Source organism: Acartia tonsa, chromosome 4 (genome assembly GCF_053477335.1).
Source record: "Acartia tonsa isolate MP-2025a chromosome 4, ASM5347733v1, whole genome shotgun sequence".
Classification (NCBI taxonomy): domain Eukaryota; kingdom Metazoa; phylum Arthropoda; class Copepoda; order Calanoida; family Acartiidae; genus Acartia; species Acartia tonsa.
In genome coordinates this window covers 26,845,348-26,865,820 of record NC_137263.1, presented here as the reverse complement: position 1 = coordinate 26,865,820, position 20,473 = coordinate 26,845,348, and the positions used below count along the sequence as shown (strand labels likewise).

The 20,473-nt window shown below is 40.4% G+C and overlaps 2 protein-coding genes and 1 pseudogene across 3 annotated transcripts; all 3 read right to left on the bottom strand.

Annotated features, from left to right (window-relative positions):
- Positions 1–11,415, bottom strand: LOC145318281 (uncharacterized). The gene is made up of 5 exons (XM_080159597.1): positions 11,335–11,415; positions 10,684–10,853; positions 1,939–2,098; positions 1,660–1,717; positions 1–1,373 (listed from the first exon to the last, which is right to left on the bottom strand). The coding sequence occupies exons 2-5, from the start codon at positions 10,803–10,805 to the stop codon at positions 739–741; spliced, it is 975 nt and encodes a 324-aa protein (XP_080015723.1). The 5' UTR covers positions 10,806–10,853; positions 11,335–11,415; the 3' UTR covers positions 1–738.
- A 423-nt stretch (positions 11,416–11,838) lies between these two features.
- On the bottom strand, positions 11,839–16,688 carry LOC145315412 (uncharacterized). The gene is made up of 6 exons (XM_080155394.1): positions 16,422–16,688; positions 14,618–14,765; positions 14,151–14,383; positions 13,433–13,500; positions 12,523–12,647; positions 11,839–11,933 (listed from the first exon to the last, which is right to left on the bottom strand). The coding sequence occupies exons 2-6, from the start codon at positions 14,742–14,744 to the stop codon at positions 11,839–11,841; spliced, it is 648 nt and encodes a 215-aa protein (XP_080011520.1). The 5' UTR covers positions 14,745–14,765; positions 16,422–16,688.
- A 2,226-nt stretch (positions 16,689–18,914) lies between these two features.
- Positions 18,915–20,337, bottom strand: LOC145316613 (actin-related protein 2/3 complex subunit 1A pseudogene; annotated as a pseudogene). Its single transcript, XR_013878622.1, has one exon. The product of XR_013878622.1 is annotated as an actin-related protein 2/3 complex subunit 1A pseudogene (transcript).
- Between the last annotated feature and the right edge of the window lie 136 nt (positions 20,338–20,473).

The window sequence follows — 20,473 nt, the reverse complement described above, 5'->3', positions numbered from 1 at the left end:
CAATATTTCATCGTTTAAAATAAATGTGCCTAGAAAAATTTCTATCGCTAAATTTCATATAAGGTGTTCATTTTTGTTTTAAGAGCCCATAACTGCTGTGCCACTTTCTATTTCACTTTAAAGTATAAAGTAAAGTTATTTCTTTTTATACAGGAAAAATTTATTTCTGGATTTTCTGTAAATTCAAAAAATTCCAATTAGTTCATTTTAAGATGAGTGTAAGTTAAGGAACTTTTAAATTGATAAATTTTAGCTATAAGGAATAGGTACTAAACTAAGATTTTAGTTGTATACAAAAGCAAAGGGTATGAAAGGAAGAAATTAGGAAAGGTGATTGAAAAAAAGATTTAACACATTTCAATGCCTAATATCCTAACCTCACCATGATTAACTTGATAAAAAGAGACGCATCTGGTAAATATATACATAGACATATTAGACAGCTAAAAATTTACCTATAACTTCTAAAATACATGAGATAAAGATCTTATTCATGGCGGTCCATAATTTGTATTAATTTTTATTAGAACTTAGTAAGACTTACATATGATCTGTTTTAGCTTTTTACTTTGGAATGTTTTTAAATGTACTAGATACTTTTTTTTCGGGATATACACATTATTATTGTCAACTGTCTACAGATATTACATTTCTACAATAAAATAAAACTGAATGAATGGATATAATATACGTGGATATTATGACAAAGTAATTATTTATCGATTACTGAATGTCACATTAAAGAACTTTCGTTTCTCTGCCTGAATAAATTGAATTTACATCACCGAGTTGGAGAGCATCTGAATAGTCAGGTAAGGAGGGAGACAACAGCAGGCTTGTCGAGCTTGCCAAGGGTAGGGACGCAGCGCTGTCCACAGGTAGCGATGATGTACTTTCCACGGGCAGCGGTGCAGTGCTATCTAAGGGTAAGGACGCTGTGCTATCCATAGGAAGAGACACTGTACTGTCCACGGGTAGGGACACTGTACTGTCCACGGGTAGGGACACTGTACTGTCCACGGGTAGGGACACTGTACTGTCCACGGGTAGGGACACTGTACTGTCCACGTGTAGGGACACTGTACTGTCTACGGCAGGGCTATTTAGGGGCAAGGAAGGAGAGATCTCCAGGTGTGACAGAGAAGGAGAAAGTACTGTTGGCAATGAAGGATTGTTACAAATATGCTGCAGAGATGGTGATATAGGGCTTGAAAGAGCAGAATATCTTGGAGGTCTGTCAGACTGGGTGCTGACCTCCTCAGAGGAGCTCTCATAAGTTGGAGGCCCATGGGAACATTCTATATCAATAGAACATGCGGATTTTACAGAATTGTCCGCATATTTTTCGTCACCAATGATACTCTTTTCATCACCTGTAAATTCGTATGCTAGAATTATGCTTATATGTAGTAGGATTTTGATCATAATAAATATCTTATTGACATCAAATTAAAAAAAAGTACTAGGTTAAATTTAAAAAGACATTAGACCAAATCCTAAAATTTTTTAGGATAGCCTGTGAGTAAGAATTTTAACTACGATAATTAATAAGAATTTAATACTGTTGGCCAAAATTTAGTTGAAATAGTTTTTCTTTCATTAAATCGATACAGTTAGGAAAATTTTATGGCATTGCAAATAATATCAAGATGTTCTTACTTTGAAATAAAGACTCAGTTTCAGCTATAGAACCAAGTTGGGCACTTTCCTTTACAATCTAAAATTGAATAAAAATAATGAATAATGATAATTAATGAAATAAAGTTACATATATATTCTTTGATTCGCAAAGAATTTAGTAATACTAAATATTTAATAATTTTTGTTATAAGTGAAACTCAATTCTTTCATTAAATTTTAAATTGTTTAAATCAAATTTCAATGTAACTTAACGATGCGTTTTACTGAATTTGCTTTTCTAAATTATAAAAAAAATACCTTTAGATAAGGTTTAGCTAATCTTTGTCTTGCTGAACCTCCAAATAATTTTTCTGATAACTTTTTTAATGTTTGTTTTTGTTGTGTGTCCAGCAGGGCAAATGTGAGATCACAATCATCCTCATTGAGCTCCGCTGCTTGGCGCGCAGAATATCTTTTCCTGAAAGGTTTAACGTAAAAAAAAAAATATATTAGATCTAGGTATTTTTTCATTTAGTCCATATATTATAATATATTCTTAATCATATTGGACAAAAATGACTAAAGTTAAAGAAGACTATTTGTCTGCTAGAAATTCTTTTTCCAAAGATGGAAAGATTATTGATAGATATGACAGACTAGGGCTCAGTAGTTACGGGCGCAGCTATAGCCACCCTCAACTGCGTGGCTTGAAGAATGCACATAACAAGCCTCAGCCACAAGTACCAAATTTTAATTTAGCCATTCCGAGAATAGAAACTCAGTAAGGGGAGAATAGAAATTAGATCCATTGGCAGACAGACAAACTAATGCTATAAATGCATTGTTTATGTGGTATCCGCCGAGGATAAATGGCAGACACCGGAGTTCAATTAGATTACGGCAGTGTGACAGACGTGGACACCTTACTATAGAGAAGCTACGCTTCTCTAGCATTCACTAGATAATAATCAACATCTATTTCAGTTGTCACTTTATTGAAGGTTTAAAGGATACTAAAGCTATATACAACAAACAATAACTACATGGATAGGAATAAATAATCACAACATAAAAGCATTATAATACATATACAATAGTCAGTTTGGGCAATAATGATCCCCCATCCCTGGAAAGGGTGGGGGGAATTAAGAATACAGTTAACCATAATAAAACATGACAGATTCAATCATTAATTCTAAGCATAGGGAGGGGGTCGTCAGACCCCTTCCCCAGGACTCGGGGGAGGGCCATTGACCCTCCACCGAACCCCGGTCAGGGGTGCCATATGCATGGCTCACGGTTGCCGAATACCACAACTCTCCCCTCGGAAGGCTGGGAGAGGATTCCCTACCAGACTTCCGACAGTGGTTGAGGCCTTCGGTCCGCTTCCTTAGGGCTAATATATATGTACAAGCGATAATGATTCAATGGAATCCTAGTGGTGAGTGTTTCTCAGGGTTGGTGGGCTCCCAACGTGGGGTAAAATGCAGAGGCTGACTTTGGTTGGACACGTTGTTCAACGCCGGCAGGTGTCAGGTTGGCAGGTGGCACAGTTGCTGCTGGGACAGTCAGCAGTGGGGCATGCTGGTTGTTGTTGGCCGCGGCTGGGGCACTGGCGGCCAAGTTGACCGTCTGGGCAGCGGCCTGCCCTCCCGTGGGGCCGCGGGGTCGGCCAGAGGGCGGTCCTGGCCTACCTGGGCGGTCATGCCCGCTATCGGTGGATTGCATGGACACCATTTCCTCGGCTGCTTCCCGGCCGATGGGTATGGCATCCCAGTCTACTGAAAAGTCCCGGGACTTGGCATGGGTGAGCCTGGCTCTAGCCAGGGCCTTCCTATACAAAGCTGGATGGTACAGGAACACTTGTGACACCGCATTCAAGGCCGCTCGGACGCCTCCCTGTGCTGCTGCCAGGGAAATGATGGTTAGGTCCCCCAGCAGTTTGAGGATCAACAACAGCAGACACAATATGGCTGCGCCATCTCCCCACTCGTGAATAGCTTGTCTGAACCCAGCCCAGACATCCAGGGCGGCCTCCCCTTCCTCCGCCAGTCGGTCGATGTTGTAGGACACTATCCCATGGTCGCCTGTGGCCGAACAGCTGCCTTGCTGAACGCATGACCCATAGGACAGGCCGGTCAGCATGGCGCTCTTATATGCTGGGAACGCCAGCAGCTGCTGCCAGTCGTCCAACTCGGCCTGCGAATACAAACCCCCTGAACTGAAGTCATCCAAGGGTTCTGTCAACAGCTGCCTGGGCGTATCCAGCGGGGGTGGCCTCTTCTTAGGAGCGGGGGTTAACTCTATCCAGCCTTCCTCCGCGTGCACAGTCAGGGGGTAGGTGGAGGAGCAGGGAATCTTGGTGGCGTGGCCGCTGTACACTCGTGTCACGGCGTCTACAAACCCTGTGGGCTCTACTGGCACTTTGTCCCAACACTCCTTGTGTTCACGGACAACATATTTATTGCGTTGGCAGGTCAGCTGGAGCAGGACATCTCCCCTCAGCACCGAGAACGTGCTCCCCTGGACGCGCACCGGGTGGGCCGGGTCTAGTTGCTGGAGCTTCCAGCAGTTGGCCGCCACTTCTTCTGCTGCTGTGCTTTTCATGCGGGTCTCCAGAGTAAATCCAATGTAACCTGCATGTATCTGGGCCTGCAGGGGAACATCCACATCCCTGGCCGATACTCTGGGTAGCGCTGCCGCGGCGGGGTCAGCTGCCACAAACAATGCTGGGTGGTTGGTGGCATGGGCCTCAAAGTTGCAGTTCACTATTGAGGTGGGGTTGGTCATGTTGATGAAAAACTGGGCCTGATGGTCAACCAGGAACGCATCCATCACTAGGCTGGGCTGGAGGCTGCGAATCAGCCTCAAGGGGCAATCTCTCCCCAGGTGATCCCACACGTAGGTGGCTTCCCCAGTGATGCAGGACAGCTCTGAATGGGGACACTCCAAGGTCAGGTGGTCAGATTGGGACTCCACCCGTCCATCCTCTACTACATAGGTCTCTTCCTTAACCAGCAGCCGTCGCTCCTGGAGCACTAATTCATTGCGGTACAGCTGGCCCTCGAAGTGGACGTCCTCCCCTTCACAACCCACCCCCTCGGGGCTGTTGACGAGGGCGCCCACCATGTCGAGGGTGAAGAACAGGGGGTGGTTCAGTTGGAACGTCAGTGGCTGGGTCTTGCCTGGCAGCGTGTAGACACGGTTCCTGGCCAGGTCTCGGCACGTTTCTGGATCTATCTTGGTTGGCCTCATGAGGGTGGGGACCGAGGTCACCTTGAGGTGACCCCATACCCCACACCTGAATGTCCACTGGGACACAGTGAGCTGGCAACTGTATCCTGTTGTTTCCCTCACCTTGACTTGCTGCAGGACGTGTACTTCATGGCCCAGGGGCACCTCCTGGTGTAAGGGTTCCGTGTTACACATCTTCTCCTTATTGTAGGCTGTGACGTGGGTGGGGTTGGCGCAGTCCCATCCCACCAGGACGTAGCTGGTTGTAGGCCACACGGCTGCCAGCAGGAGGCCCCACAGGACCATCCACCAGTGAGAGAAGCTTCCAAGCAGCCATCTACCTCGCACACGCGGCTGGGGATCTTCGGCTCGGGTCACGGCTGCTTCTTGGGGCTGGACACGGCTGGGCTGCTCCTGGCTAGATACAAATTTCCATTGAGCGTTATCTTTGTGTGGCCGGGGCACCCCGATACCCTCCCCAATGACAGACTGGCAGGCGACTGGCACCTGCCTGGGTGTCGGCTCCCCTAGCCCCAAGTGGTCCCTTCCCTGATCCAAGACATGCCCAGTGGCATGGGGCTGAAGTGCATGTGGCACAGGCTCGCCCTTACTCACGTCCCTCCCCTGCCCTAGGAACTCAGGTGCATGAGGCACAGGCAAGTCCTTATTTTCCCAAATTTCAATCTCCCCAGCCTCTGGTGCAGGGGGCACAGGCAAGGCTGGGGTTTTACAATGGCTTGGATACAACACATTTATCAAATTTAACTTATCCTGGCTCGACTGGGGTTGCTGGGTAGTTGGGTTCCTTCGGCTGGCAGGGGGCTCTGGATGGTACATAGTTGGGCTCTCCCTGCAGGTTGGTGGCGCTGGCTGGCTGGGGGTGACGGGTGTCACCCCTTCCTCTGGGACTGCTGGCTCGTTCCAGGATCCAGGTCTCTCGGTGGCGGCGACGGTTGTTGCCCCAGGCACCAGGTTGGAGGCTGGCTCGTTCCAGGATCCAGGTATCTCGGTGGCGGCGACGGGTGTCGCCCCAGGCGTCAGGTGGGAGGCGCTGGATAGCACCCCCCAGTCATCACAGGTGGCGGCGCCGGGTGGCGCCCCATACATCGATGTTGATGCGCTGGCTAGCGCCTCCTGCCTCTCTCGTTCAGCGGCCGCCAGGGCCTCCCCGTACATCGTCTCAGTGACGCTGGGTAGCGTCCCTCCACTCTTGCTGGGTAGGCTCGGCCGAGCAGGCTCCATCATGTTGAGGCTAAAAGGCTAGGGCCTCAGGACCTCTGGCTCGGCGATGTTGTAGGGTTGCACCAGCTCCGGCCCCAGGTGGTTGAGACTGAAGCCCAGGCCAACCCGGTTGGGTTCAGCCGCGCCGCCCAGTACGTTGATCCTAGCTGGAATGGTCCCAAACTGCGGCATCCCGTCGGCTCGGTCCGCGGCTTTGGGGGCGGCTGCTTGCTGCGGTGGTGCTGGGGGCGCGCTCCCTTCCATGTGGGCCACTCTGCTGGGCTTCCCTGGAGGGGCACCCTTGTCGGCGGTGCGCCTGCGGCTGGCTACCTGGGCCCAGTCAGCTCTGCACTCGGCCGCCGTGTGACCGTCGTAGTGGCAACGCTCGCACTTGGCAGAACGGTCACGGCGTGGCTGGGTGCGTCTCTCCTCTAGGCTAACTTCCATCGGCGTCGGGCAGTCTCAAGCTCTGTGGCCTCTCCCCTGGCAGCGGAAGCAGCGACCTGGAACCTTGTCATCTGGAGCGACCCTCCCCATCTGGTGGAGACCCGGAGCCAAGGCGCCAATCTCCATTGGCTCCGACTCGTCATATTGGGGCAACTGGATGCAGGCAGATCCAGTCAGCCCGTCGGTCGAGTCCACCAAGCACACACCTTCCTTCAGTTGCTTAGTAATCATGGTGACGGTAAACATGGCCTTACGAGTGTACTCAGGTACACTCGTAATTTCATGGCCCATCATGATGCGTTTTACATTGGCGTTACGAATTCCACGATTTAATTCGTCCACCAACAACTCGAGATCCTCATGGCTGTAGGCGTCCCTATACAAGGCACACTTAGTTGATATGTACGCTTGTATAGGTTCTGTCGAGTGTTGCTTGTAATCCCTAAACGCTTGTTTAAGCGTTTGGGATTCAAAAGCAGGACGAAATAGCATTTCACACTCGGCCTTGACCTGTTCGTAGGTCAAGGCTTGGCCTGCCTCGCCAAACAGATGGGACGCCATTTCCGCCGCTTGCCCTACCAGTGATAGTAAAAGGGCGTTGCGGCGGTTGAGGGAGTCATGGGGTGGCACGCGGTAAGCCGCCCATGACATCTCGAGTCTGCGGATATGTGAACTCCAGGATTGCTTGGGCGGTCCTCTAAACTCTGGCAGGTTACTCAGCATCAGCTTGCGGTACTCGGCTGGAGCCGGCTGAGGGTCATCCTGGAGCCATCCTGGGGCTTGGTCACCTCCTGGCGCTTGCGGCTGTTCCATCGGGGCAACGGTTCAACGGCGGGACGCAAAGTTATAAAGTAAATAGAATAAATGGTTTGTCACTAGAGGCTTTCTAGCCTAACAGCCAACACTGTTTTTATCACTAGGTTGGTAGCTTAGTTACAAAAATATAGCTTAGCTGTGTTTATCACTAGTTGGAGTCTGAGGTGGTAGAGTAGGCTGGTAGGGGTAGATAGATGTTGAGGGTCTGAACTGCTGTCAAGAACTGATTTGGTTTTCCTCTATCACACTATAGCTAGGGGGAGGGAGCTTAGAATTCTTTATTTGTTTTCTAAAAATATCCCTGTTATATGCTATGGAGTAGCTCCGCTCCGGTGTGTGTGTGTGTGAAATCTCCGGTCCTTGCAACGCACTTATGCACTGCAAATCCGCGCACCCGGGTAAAACGCGCACTTATCCCTCAACTCGCTCTCTCATTGGTCCGCTTGTCCGTTGAATTTTATGATATTTCCGCACTCCGTTGCGCTGTCCGTAAATGGCGCTCTGTGTTCCCGGTCACTAGCTCCACACCGTCGACGGACTTAGGTTAGTGTGGGTAGGAGGGGGGAAGCGCGTGAGGGGACGGGGGTAAATCCGTCCGTTCCCCCTGTGAGGAAGGGGGGAGTGCTGTGGGTTTGGAATAACTGTGTGATGAGGTAATGATGCCTTTTCTCCTTAATCCTAGGCTTATCTATTATATCACCTTGATTGTATTTCCTTCAGTGGAGAGTGGGCTCCTCCCTTTCCTCTGGAATAAGGGGTGTATTGTTGTTGTGCTGTAGGCTTGAGGTGATTAGATTGTATATCAGGGGCTTTGTTATATTACATTTAGCTTCTATTTGTGTCCTTATCACAATTACATAACAGATTCGTTTGCCAACCCTGTTCTATTTTTAGTTGTTATCACAATACACAATAAATCCAAGCCTGTTCTATTTTTAGTTTTATCACAACACAACAATTTGTTTACCAATCTTTGCTCATAAATCTATTGTTTAGCCATCACACCAGGGTGGTAATCCCTGCAAATGTGATATAATATCTGTTTTTCTAGATGGGCGGCTGCGTTGTAGCCTCTCAGGATACTTGGAGTTGACGTAGTTTTCTCTGTTTTGGTGCACTACACTCGTATGTTGGCTCGCAGCTCGCAGCTATGTGGCATGTTTCAGCCTATCGGCGGCAGGGAATGTCCCGTCCTGCTAGCGCCGCTGATCCAAATCCGGCTGATGGCGGCAGGGAATGTCCCGTCCTGCTAGCGCCACTGGTTCGGATCCTGCTATCTCTTGCAGTAAAGTTGGCCTATTTTCAGCCGTTTACACTTATTTGGCTTGTTTCAGCCGGTCCGCAGGCCTGTTTCAGCCCTTTGAGCACTCAATTCTCCGTTAGATGTCGGCGCTTCTCGCGGTTCTTCGTCAGGTTTCGCTGTCTCGCTTCCACAACTGCCGGATGCAGAGTTAGACTTTGCTGTCCAGGGTGGGTAATTCAGGTTGCTTGTGTCAGTTTTGCCAGTTTCACTGCTGGGAGTACCTTGGCCTCAGATGCGCGTCTGCTCTACACTTGTGGTTTGCCGTAATCTCACACAGCTGTCACCAAAAGTTGTGGTATCCGCCGAGGATAAATGGCAGACACCGGAGTTCAATTAGATTACGGCAGTGTGACAGACGTGGACACCTTACTATAGAGAAGCTACGCTTCTCTAGCATTCACTAGATAATAATCAACATCTATTTCAGTTGTCACTTTATTGAAGGTTTAAAGGATACTAAAGCTATATACAACAAACAATAACTACATGGATAGGAATAAATAATCACAACATAAAAGCATTATAATACATATACAATAGTCAGTTTGGGCAATAATGATCCCCCATCCCTGGAAAGGGTGGGGGGAATTAAGAATACAGTTAACCATAATAAAACATGACAGATTCAATCATTAATTCTAAGCATAGGGAGGGGGTCGTCAGACCCCTTCCCCAGGACTCGGGGGAGGGCCATTGACCCTCCACCGAACCCCGGTCAGGGGTGCCATATGCATGGCTCACGGTTGCCGAATACCACATTTACATCAACTAGTGACATGATCCACATTGGAATAAGGAAACTTAATCTTAATATATGGGGTGGGGGGGGGGGGGGACGGAGACAAAAATGGACCAACAGACATTCTGAATATATTTGCATTATTTCTGCAGTTGGAAACATGAAACCAAATCTTATTGAGTAGAACTGAAATGATAAACGAGTAAGCATACAATAATTAAAAGAACCTGTTTTGTAAGAGGTAATTTTGTTTTCTATGCAAAAACTTTGTGGATTGTGTCAATATCTATAAGTAGTTACTGTAACTTGTAAGCTTTTGTTAATTTTTTTTTTGATGATTTTTGAAATAAAAAATGAGCAAACCTATCAATAAAAATCTCATCTCTACATTATTAGAGTTTTGTCTTTCCTAACATGATAGTTAAGACTTCATATACCCAACTGAATTATGAATATAATATAATATTGATTATTAACAAGTCTGAACCAGAAATATATTATTTATTACCATATTATTATAAAAATTTATGTATAGTTGTGCAATAATTTCCAACTAACTAAAAAATCAAATACAGCATTTGATCATTTTGTCAAAATTTTATGTTAGCCAAAATTAACTTTTTTGACCGAAAAACGCTAATTAGGTTTCTATCAAAGTATCATAAACGACAAGCTTTAATGTTAAATTATTGCAGTTAAATGATACTACATATACTACAAAAGAATCCATATAAAATAAAAAAAATTCTATTAAGAACTATTATTAGATATTTTAGCCCTGCTATTCTGATTTTAAGATTTAATAAACTGGCTTTTATGCGGCGATGATTGAAGACCATATTCATGATGCAGTCAAATATATTTATTTATTCTGCATTGCAGTTGTTTAAGCAAACTTAACCAGTTTTCTGTAAACAATTTTCGTTCGTTTATTGCAGTGCAAAAAATAGCCGCCAGTTCGTCCACTTGTCCCTTTGTCTGGCTAAGCAATCTATGTAAATTTTTGTAGCACACTAATAATCAATGAACAAACTAATTTTTTTTTTGGAGGATTTTAAAACAATTTAAATAGGCGATTTAATGAAAATTTAATATTTATTGACATTACATGTTATAAATGGATAGGTTTACAGGAGAAGAAAAAATAGTATTTGTGATGGATTTGCAATGAACGTTATAATTGGCTGATTTAGTGAACTAAAGAGAATCTTCAACTTTACTACTAAAGATAAATTATTTTTGAGAACCGGTGCTAATCCAGCGGATATGATTGGTAGCCATACTGTAAAAAGATGATACTTACTTGACAGTGAGATGTGTAGTTCTATCAGACAAAGTGATGGAAAGAACTGTGCCTAGAGCTGGCACCATCAGGACCAGCAGGAACAGGACCTGCTTCAGGGTGTGCAGGGTAGGACACAACATTCTGGTCCACCACACATTCTTGTACAATAAGATTCGAACTGGGTCACCCTGAGTTAAATATACAAATGTAACTTAGAGTTTAATATAAATTTTCAGTTTATGAGTTTAACAAAATTTAAAGCACTAGATATATATTAAAAGGAGTACTTTAAACCCATCTCTTCTTAAGAAATTATAATTTAGAAAGAATTTCGTCTTTAACTATTATGAACGTGATCATAATACAAATGAATATAGACATAGCACGAAAAGTCGCTTTTGTCTATATTGTAAAATTAACAAGGGGTATTCGAGGCGTATATAAACTTGTTAGAGGTAAAACTATTGTTATAAAACAAGCAAATTGTATTTCAACTTTAAAACAGACATAGGTATGACAAGATTATTTTTCCTTAAAAATCCGAATCTCTGATAATCGTAAACATTGACTTTAAAGCAGGTTCTTTTACTATGGTAGGTGTCTACACAAACATGTACTAGATCTGATTATAGGACATGTAGAGCAGATCCGCTACTAAATACTACATACCCGTATTTTGTACAGGTTAGGGGATAATGGAAGACTGATTTGTTTTGTTTTAGATTCTAAGACTAAGCCAGGTACTCTGCTTCCCTGGAAAACACAAAATTTATTTTTTTAATGCAGAAAGCATCGTTTTCTAATATGTACCCCATCAAAGTATTACCAAACATCAAAAGCAATTTTTTTATTAACTTACTTACTATCCCTTTATCTATGATTATTAGCATGATTTTTATAAACATATCTCTATGAAATAAGTGTATTTTCAATAACTTACATTGTCTGTCCACAACCCTTTCAATAGATTTCAATTTAATAGAAAAATATTTTTCTTTGAGGTATAAGATTTCTATGACTAATAAACATCTATGTTATAATTCGTCCGTTCGTTGGTATGTTAGGCGTCTTTGATAATATAGTAAGTTGTATAAGGGACAAATTTGATTTATATTTATATATATATTTTTGAGCTTTGATTTAAAGTATGTTGTCATCAATGTTTTAGTTTTTTTATAATAATTTTGAGTTTGTTTCCTGAATATGTGGTATTTTTGGAACTCTACTTTCTATGTACAGGCCGGTTAACATTTTCTCACATTTCTCACCTTATAAAAAGTTCTTTTCTAGTATGGCCTCGAAACCGATTATCGTTTTATTAGAACCGATTCTGAACCATACTAAAAAATCAGGTAACGTATTGTATTATAGACAATTTTTCACAAATAATTAAACAAAAACTAAACGGAATTTAAACTTTATTTATATTTTTCCATTTTACTACTATTATATAAATAAGATAGATTGTCTTTTGTTTTATCTTTTAATAAGACACTTTTATTTAAAATAATTTTCTTTACAGAAAACATTGTGAGAAATTACCGAAACATACACGCTCTCACTCTCACACACACACACACAAACTCTGCTTTTATAATAACTTTGCCAAATTCAATTAGAATATAATACATTGTAAACATAACAAGAGGCCAACTGACAATAATGTTTTAGATTCAAACATGCCCCAGATTTTGTGAATCTAAACAAGTTAAACAAATTTGGCCTTCTCCACAAAAATATACCTCTTGAACTTAAGTAAGTCACGCATAGGTTTGACGTCACAATTAATCAAAATTTACATTATAAGCATTACAAAAATAATTGTTAAAACTTGGAATTGTCTTAAATAGTCAATACCTGAACTGTTTTGATTTAGAAGTTGTTGAATAGAAAGATTGATATCGTCCCTTGCCTCCATGTTAAGTGGAGCTACTTCAAGACAAAGCTTTAAAACTTCAAAAACTCCTTTCATCTTCTCTATCCTTAAAAAACAAGTTTTGATATTAAAGCTACTCTATATGTCATGAACCATACGAATAGGTATGTATGTATGTAGAGTACATAGCAGAATTCTTACTGCAGAACATTTTGTTATGTCATTTCATTTTGATGTAAGATAATATTTATATCAGTTTGTCAGTTAAGATTTATTTTCTGGGTGGGGGTTATCTTCATCTTATTAGAGAGCGGGGGTAGGGTTGGATTGGGGGGGGGGGGGTCAGAGTGTAATCAAATATATTTCTAGAAATTTTACATAGGGGTAAACAATGGACGTCCCTGGTAACAAAACATTTATCTGTAACACGAAGTAGAACGTTGTCCTTCCATATTAAACACTAGGGACGAACTAATAGTAATTATACGAAAAATCGAATATTGAAATGCCCATTATTACCTTAATCTCTAAACTGTAATTTTTTTATAATAATATAAAGAAATCATATTTTCACGGAACATTAAGCAAAGATAATAAGGTCTGTGATTCAGATAATGAAAAATGATCATTTCCTTATGTATATTCATTCCATTTTGCTGAAAATTTTTATTTATTTAATATTTTAATATCAGTCTATTTAACTTAAATAGCTATTTTAATTATCTAATTCTTTAACAGTTTTTGTAAAATGATCTTTTAATTGGTTCATTAACAATAAGCACTCCGACTGCTTTGTGACTGACTTTAGACGTTCTATTCATTGATATAAATTCACATGATTAATAATTATGTGTTGATATGTGAACTAGAGAGTATTGTTTTTGTTATTACCTTGAATAATCTGTATTATCCACCCATTCTCTTGGTCTGTACATTTCATGAGCACGTTTTCTCAGTTGCTAAACAAATATTGGATCATGGAAGAAAACACAATAGCGGGTTTCGTCGTATTTTCAATGTAGATTTTGATAGGTTACTTAGGTTAGTTTAGGTAAATAAATGTTAATAATTACCCCACAGGGTTAGGAAATTTGCATCACAGGATTAGAGACTCCCGCAGGGGCTAGAAATATGATAAAAGCGACTGTAAAAATACGACAAACCCCGCTACTTAGTTTTCTTTTCATGATCCAAAATATTTTGTGCAAAATAGTGGTAATTTCCCTAAAAGTATATAGATAAATTAAAAATCAAGGTGGGGTGGGGACTATAATCTTTGGTGGCTTTATACCTGCGGTGTCCTGTGAGGCTACCTAGTGCCCAATATAACCTAACCTAACCTTAACTAAAAAAAAACGAAAAACTAACCCAACCTGGCACCCATCTTATTTTCAATTTACAAATAAATTTCTGAATTCTGTGAAGAATATGATAACTTTTAGCGTTAGATAATTCAACGGCATAATTCGAATGATATCAAGAAAGAAAAAAAATCAAATTTGCGGAAAACTAGATACATAATAGTTTTTTTTGCCGTTGCCGTATCTTCGATCTTGTTAAGCCCAATATAACATAAAGTGTGTCCAGTTCGACCGACAATTATTTATACCTGATGAAATGGTTGATACTGAGTGGGGGTTGTCATCAGATCTTGTTGTACAGTCACCTTCAGACCAGGATCCAGGGTCCGCAGTCTGTGCAGCATCCGTCCACATGTGGGGTGGCACATACTTACATCTGGGAATGAGGCTGCCCACCAGGAGATGTTGTCCAGGGTGGCGGTAACCAGAATTAGAGCACAAATAACACAGGTACACACCAGGCCCACCAGGTATCTAGTGTCTGAAAGAGTTCTATACTTTAAAGTTTATTAACCTATTCTTTATTCTTTAACACTCTTTTCTATCTCTATCTATGTGGATGGCTTTATATTTATCTTATAATTTCAAAAGACTTCGCAACTTATCTTACAACCTACAACTAAGCTGTTTCAATTGAATGAAACATTTACACAGTTAACCATTGATCCATTTAACATTTACGCTATTTATAAAATAATCATCATTTTAATTTTACCTATATGGCAGTTTGGTTGAATGGTCTGATCACACGTGGATTCATCAAGGATCAGAAGAACACAAATAGCGAGGACAATATTGGCCACCAGGACAGTCAGAATGGCGAATATTTTGATGGCGTTCATCCTGAGATATGGTAATTGTCACTAACTGCCACCTTCGAAATTTATGTGCTTTAAAATTAAACAAGGATGACAACATCCATAAGTAGCTAAGCAAAAAAATATTAAAAATTCAAAGATTAGTTGTCAAAAGCATATATATTAGGAATAAAATCATGAAACCTTTTCATCGTTTGTTTTTAATTTCTTAATATTTTTTTTCAGTACTATGACTAACAGACTGACGGTCAAAGTAAATGGATGTTCAAAACAACGGGAAATTTGACTTTGATATTTTTAACTACAAAAATTTTAAAAATCGGGCCATAAACACCAAAGATATGAGGAAAAATGTAAAAAAAATAAAAAATAACAAAAATAGCCAAAAACCTGCAAAAAGGCAGTCTGATGTTTTCTTGAAACAGGAAATTTAATTTTGATATCTATAACTGAAAAACTGTGCAAATCGGACCATAAACACCAAAGGTATGGAGAAAAATGTGAAAATACAAAAATAGCCTAAAACCTGCTTTAAGGCAGTCTGGCCGTCATAATTGTTTTCTTGAAACGACAGGAAATTTATTTTGATACTATAACTGAAAAATTTTGGAAATCGGACCATAAACACCAAAGATATGGAGAAAAATGTGAAAATACAAAAATAGCCTAAAACCTGCTTAAAAGCAGTCTGGCCGTCATAGTTGTTTTCTTTAAACGACAGGAAATTTAATTTTGATACTATAACTGAAAAAATTTGGAAATCGAACCATAAACACCAAAGATATGGAGAAAAATGTGAAAAATACAAAAAATAGCCTAAAACCTGCTAAAAGCGGTCCTACCGCGGTCCTATTGATGTTCTATAATTAATTGTACTCCTTAATAATGGAAATATTGTCAAAAAATTTCAGCCTTTTATCTTTTATAGAAGCCGAAAAAATCACGTTTCCCTTAAACTAGGACATACGGACAGAAGGACATTTCAAATTATAGAGTAGCTTCGCTACTAAAAAGATCTAATAAAACATTTTATATTGTTTAGAATATTAACAATTTATTAATCTTAACCCTTTCTTAGATCAGATTTTACAATGGGCAAAATTTTTTTTATCGTAAAAACTCTAAAACAAATAAAAAATGAGTCTTTTAGAAAAGGAATCTGTAAGAAGAGCAATTGTAACTTCTTTTTTTGGCGGTTGCACTTTGGCTGCAGCGCTAAAAAGACAATGTTAGCGATGTTTAATTGACCTATACAATTAGAAATTTCTCTTTAAAAGAATAAGTATATTTGTTTCGTTTTTAACTTGAAAACTTAGGATTGCATCCACGAGTTTGACCCAAGCCCCCAAAGCATCCGTGAGTGGCTTAAAAATTTGCAAAAACCCTAACACTGCCTGGGGCTAGCCTAACTTGACTTTCACAAACCTTAGCTGACCTATCCTAAGATATTTCATTCTATTATGAAAAGTCGTAAGCTTTTTTTTGTATCTTCCAATAAAAGATAACCTCCCCCCCCCCCAATAAAAATTACTTTTCCGTCTTAAAAGTCAAATTGAAATATAGGGGGGGGGGGGGGGTCGTCCTTAAGTGTCCTTAGAGGCTTCTTGGGGCGTAGCCGCTAGTCTATATTTATTTCAATACCGTGTGGATACAAGTTTTTTTACCATTATCAAACTTTATGGAAACTTAATTATCAAGCACATTCCTTAATATTCTAAAGATATAACATATCCTGTCTTTTTTGTGTCAAATATTTATCCAACTTTTCTACTGATGTCATTTTTAATTCATTTTATGGGATCACTGAAATATCTATTTCACTATCATCAAAATTTTATAACTGATTTATTTTCATGTTTTCACAGATAGTTTTTACATCATAGATTATATTATGATGATAATAAACGAGAAAAAGGTAAAATATATCTAGACCATTAGTTACAGGAAAAGGCAATGACACTGATAATCATTACTCTGGTAAATGTTTATAATCAGAATACAAAATAGACTGAATATTTATATATAATATATTCAGTTGTCCTACAGATAGACAGTAACAAAAGTATTAAGTAAGGGAGGCTGCAATAGAGAGAGGGATATATAGAGAAAAGAGAGAGAGATAGATAAAGAGAGAGAGAGAGAGAGAGAGAAAATTAGAGAGCTTTGTTGTGGACTCAGTGAATGCTCCTCGTCATGCAACAGTTTGTCCAATACTATGCGCATATATACCTCTGCTACTACAGCCAGATAGTAGCACAGATCATATTTATTAAACCTTGAGGGGTTTACCAACATAATTATGGGATCAGAATTCTGGCTAACAATATTAAGTAAACACTTCTAATTGGCTTTGTATATTTCTTTTATACCCAAAACCAATTACTCAATTCCCAAAACCGGTTACACCTTTTCTATACCTTAAAGTGAAGCTTCCTATGGGTCCAGGGAAGGTATATAACTATCTTGGGAAGTGATACCTCCAACCTCCTAAGAGAAATCTCCGCTAAAATACCCCCACCCAGAATTTTTTATTAAAAAAAAAATTAAAATCGTACGGCCGCCATTCTACCCTCCCCTTCCATCTAGAGGCCTTTAGAGGCGTAGCCACTGGTATAATTATAAACTATCATATTTTTTTGTATCCTATTAAAAAAGTATGGTTATTTTGTCTTTTTGTTAACGTCTAGACCAACAGAGTTCTTCACTCTAGGATAGCTTTATATAGATCCTAGGATGGTTCCTACCTCCCCCCTCTCCGTTTCCCCTTTGTATAGAGATCCTCTATGCCAGGGGCGACGCCATAAGTATATAAATTGTAATAATTTTAAAGGAATTATTTTTTAGTCCGTTAAGATCTCGCTATACACTGAACAGATTAAGTTCTTTAAATTAGTGAGCTTCACTACAGGTCCATGGATGGTTTTGACCCTTTTCATTTTTAAAGTTGATATGATTTTAAGGCCATTGTCTGCCTCCTTACTAATTTACAGAGCTTGGGGTGCAGTTGCTGTTATAAAACATCACAACAAGATTTGGGTTTTTAATGGATATATTAACTAAGAATGACAACATCCATAATGTGTATTGTGTATGTGTATAACGAGACAAACGAACATTGACAAAGATTAAAAACGGCTTTGGTATTTATAAGAAAAGGTAAACCAAAAAATTTTTGAGATTGGTTAAAGTTCACTAGGGACAATTTATCTTGTGTAGTGCTACCTACCATTAAATAGTTATAAACCTTCTTAGGACATGAGAAGCTTCACTGTAAAGGAAAACTATATCAGTTCAGCGGTTATCAAGATCCTTTGGTACGAACAGAAAGAGGGGCAGACAAACACACTGACTGTTATTTTTACCGACGGATAATAAATGAAAACAAACTATCTAACGAGCATAGAACTCCTATGTTTCTTGATATTGAAATATGATTCTTATACCAGAGTTTGACGTACGACAAAAAAAGTTATACAGACGCTTTGTACATTACAGTGCGAAAATCTTTATTATTAGGTTAATAGAACTCTTTTGAGCAGAAACAAATCATATATTTATTATGTATAATTAAATTTAGAATCATTAAAAGTACAAAATATTTCAATACATAGGCGAAATTTTATTTATCACAAATACAGTGTGTTTTTTTATGAGAACTTTTTAAAAGCAATTTTACCTCACTTATAGTTATCAGAATTTAATTATTAACGGCTTATTTTCTTCGATTTTTATAACCATTTATAGAACATGAAACAAATATTTCAGTTTTTATTTAAAAAGTACAGTAAAATCAAAAATTCAAAACTTGGGTGTCAACATCTAAAAATGGTTTTAGCGCATTTTTCTTAAGTACAAATCTTCTACCCTTTGCAAGAAAAAAATTGGATTTTCAATAGTCGACTTTGGGGGGCTAGTACTCCCTCATTGGTTGAGATATGGCTTTTAAACTTTGATATGTTCTAGTACATGATCCCAAAAATATTTGTATTAATTTTTAACTATGTATATCAACTTTGAAGCGTTTTGCAGCCATTCTTGCAAAGGATAGAAGATTCGAGCTTGAGAAAAATGCGCTAAAACCATTTTTAGATGTTGACACCTAGGTTTTGAATTTTTAATTTTTCTGCACTTTTTTAATAAAAACTAAAATATTTTTTTGATGTTCTATAAATGGTTATAAAAAACGAAGAAAATAAGCCCTTAATCATTAAATTCTGATTACTATAAGTGTGGTAAAATTGCTTTCAAAAAAGTTCTCATAAAAAACACACACTGTATAATAATACACAAAAGTTTAAATCTTTAAATTTCCCATTTTACTGGCAATATTATCTAGATGCCAAATGACAAGCTTTCCATCTCCAGCACAACTAGTCACCACCTTCTCACCAGCCCCAACCCTGGCCACCCGCAGCTCGTTGATCTGGTTCCTGTGTATGGTGGCCACCTCGGCAGATCCTGCAGAACCGCTGATACCCAAGTCATCCATGTTCTGGAACATTTTCCTGGCATTGTTGAAGGCTCCAGCAACAGCCTTCTTTTCTGTTTCCAACTGGCCGACCTCTTCAAGGCCGCCAGCAGCAGTGTTGTGCTTGAACAAGATCGGCACATAATTATGGCCGGCACCAACAAGCTTATCTCCAGACACCCAAATAACAGACAGCATAGGCAACCGGTTAGTGCGCATGCGTGCAACCTTCATATCATTTTCTGCGTCGACAACGTTCAAGCTTGAGTCATGACCGACCCACGCAACTTTCATACCATCCAGAGAGAAGGCGACAGAATGAATCCATCCTCCTCCCAGCTCAGAACTGTCAAACTCTGCCATCAAATTTCCGAAAGTGTTTTTGCGTCCCCAGACAGTCGGCGCTGGTTTGTCCTCCATCTCCTTGATGAAGGCAGAGTACACTCTAACTTTGAAGTCTGTAGCACCAGCTACCAGCAGGTTGTTGTTCGGGTGCCAGTCCACAGTTGTCACTGTTGATCTGATGTTCTTCTTAATATGTTTTGCTACCCACCAGTCATATTTGTCGTCATAATAGCAAACATTTACAATCTTAGCTCCAGATCCGATGGCAAATTTATTTTCCTGAGGGGACCAGCGGACACATGTTGCTGCACGATTTATCCTGAGCACAACCAGAGTATACTTCCAGCTGCCATCCTTTGCCTGCTCCCACACATACGCATTGTGGTCCTCGCTGCATGTCACAATTCTGTTAGACTTGGGAGCCCAGTCGATGCCAGTAACGCGCAAATCGTGTTGGTCAAGAGTTTTTTCTTCTCTCCATGTTACCCCGCCGGCAGGACCGGACTCCTTCCTGTAGATGCCGACATTTTTCTGGTTGAGAGACAGTGCCAGCCTCTCGGCGTTAGCGTTCCAAGCATGGCAGGTGATGGGACAGTTACCAAACTTATGAACAGTTGTCGTTGCCATTTCTTTATTATTTCCGTGGACTCTGGACATTCAACACGGAAAAATAAAGTAGGTTGTTATAAGTCTGTTTTTAAACTACCTTTTCCGATATATTTTGTTTAACCACAAATCAGAGACAAGATAAGTTGCCACAAAATTTATGATAACATTGCTTTTATAGAACTGACACACCGGTGTAAAAACAAGTCCTATGGCAGGTAGATTATCTCCCTCTACCCTACACTTCCCATTATCCCACAACCATTTGCGTGCGTGCGCGTAGTCATTCCACAGAATGTCGTATTTGTAATTAAGTAAATATTTTAGGGAAAAA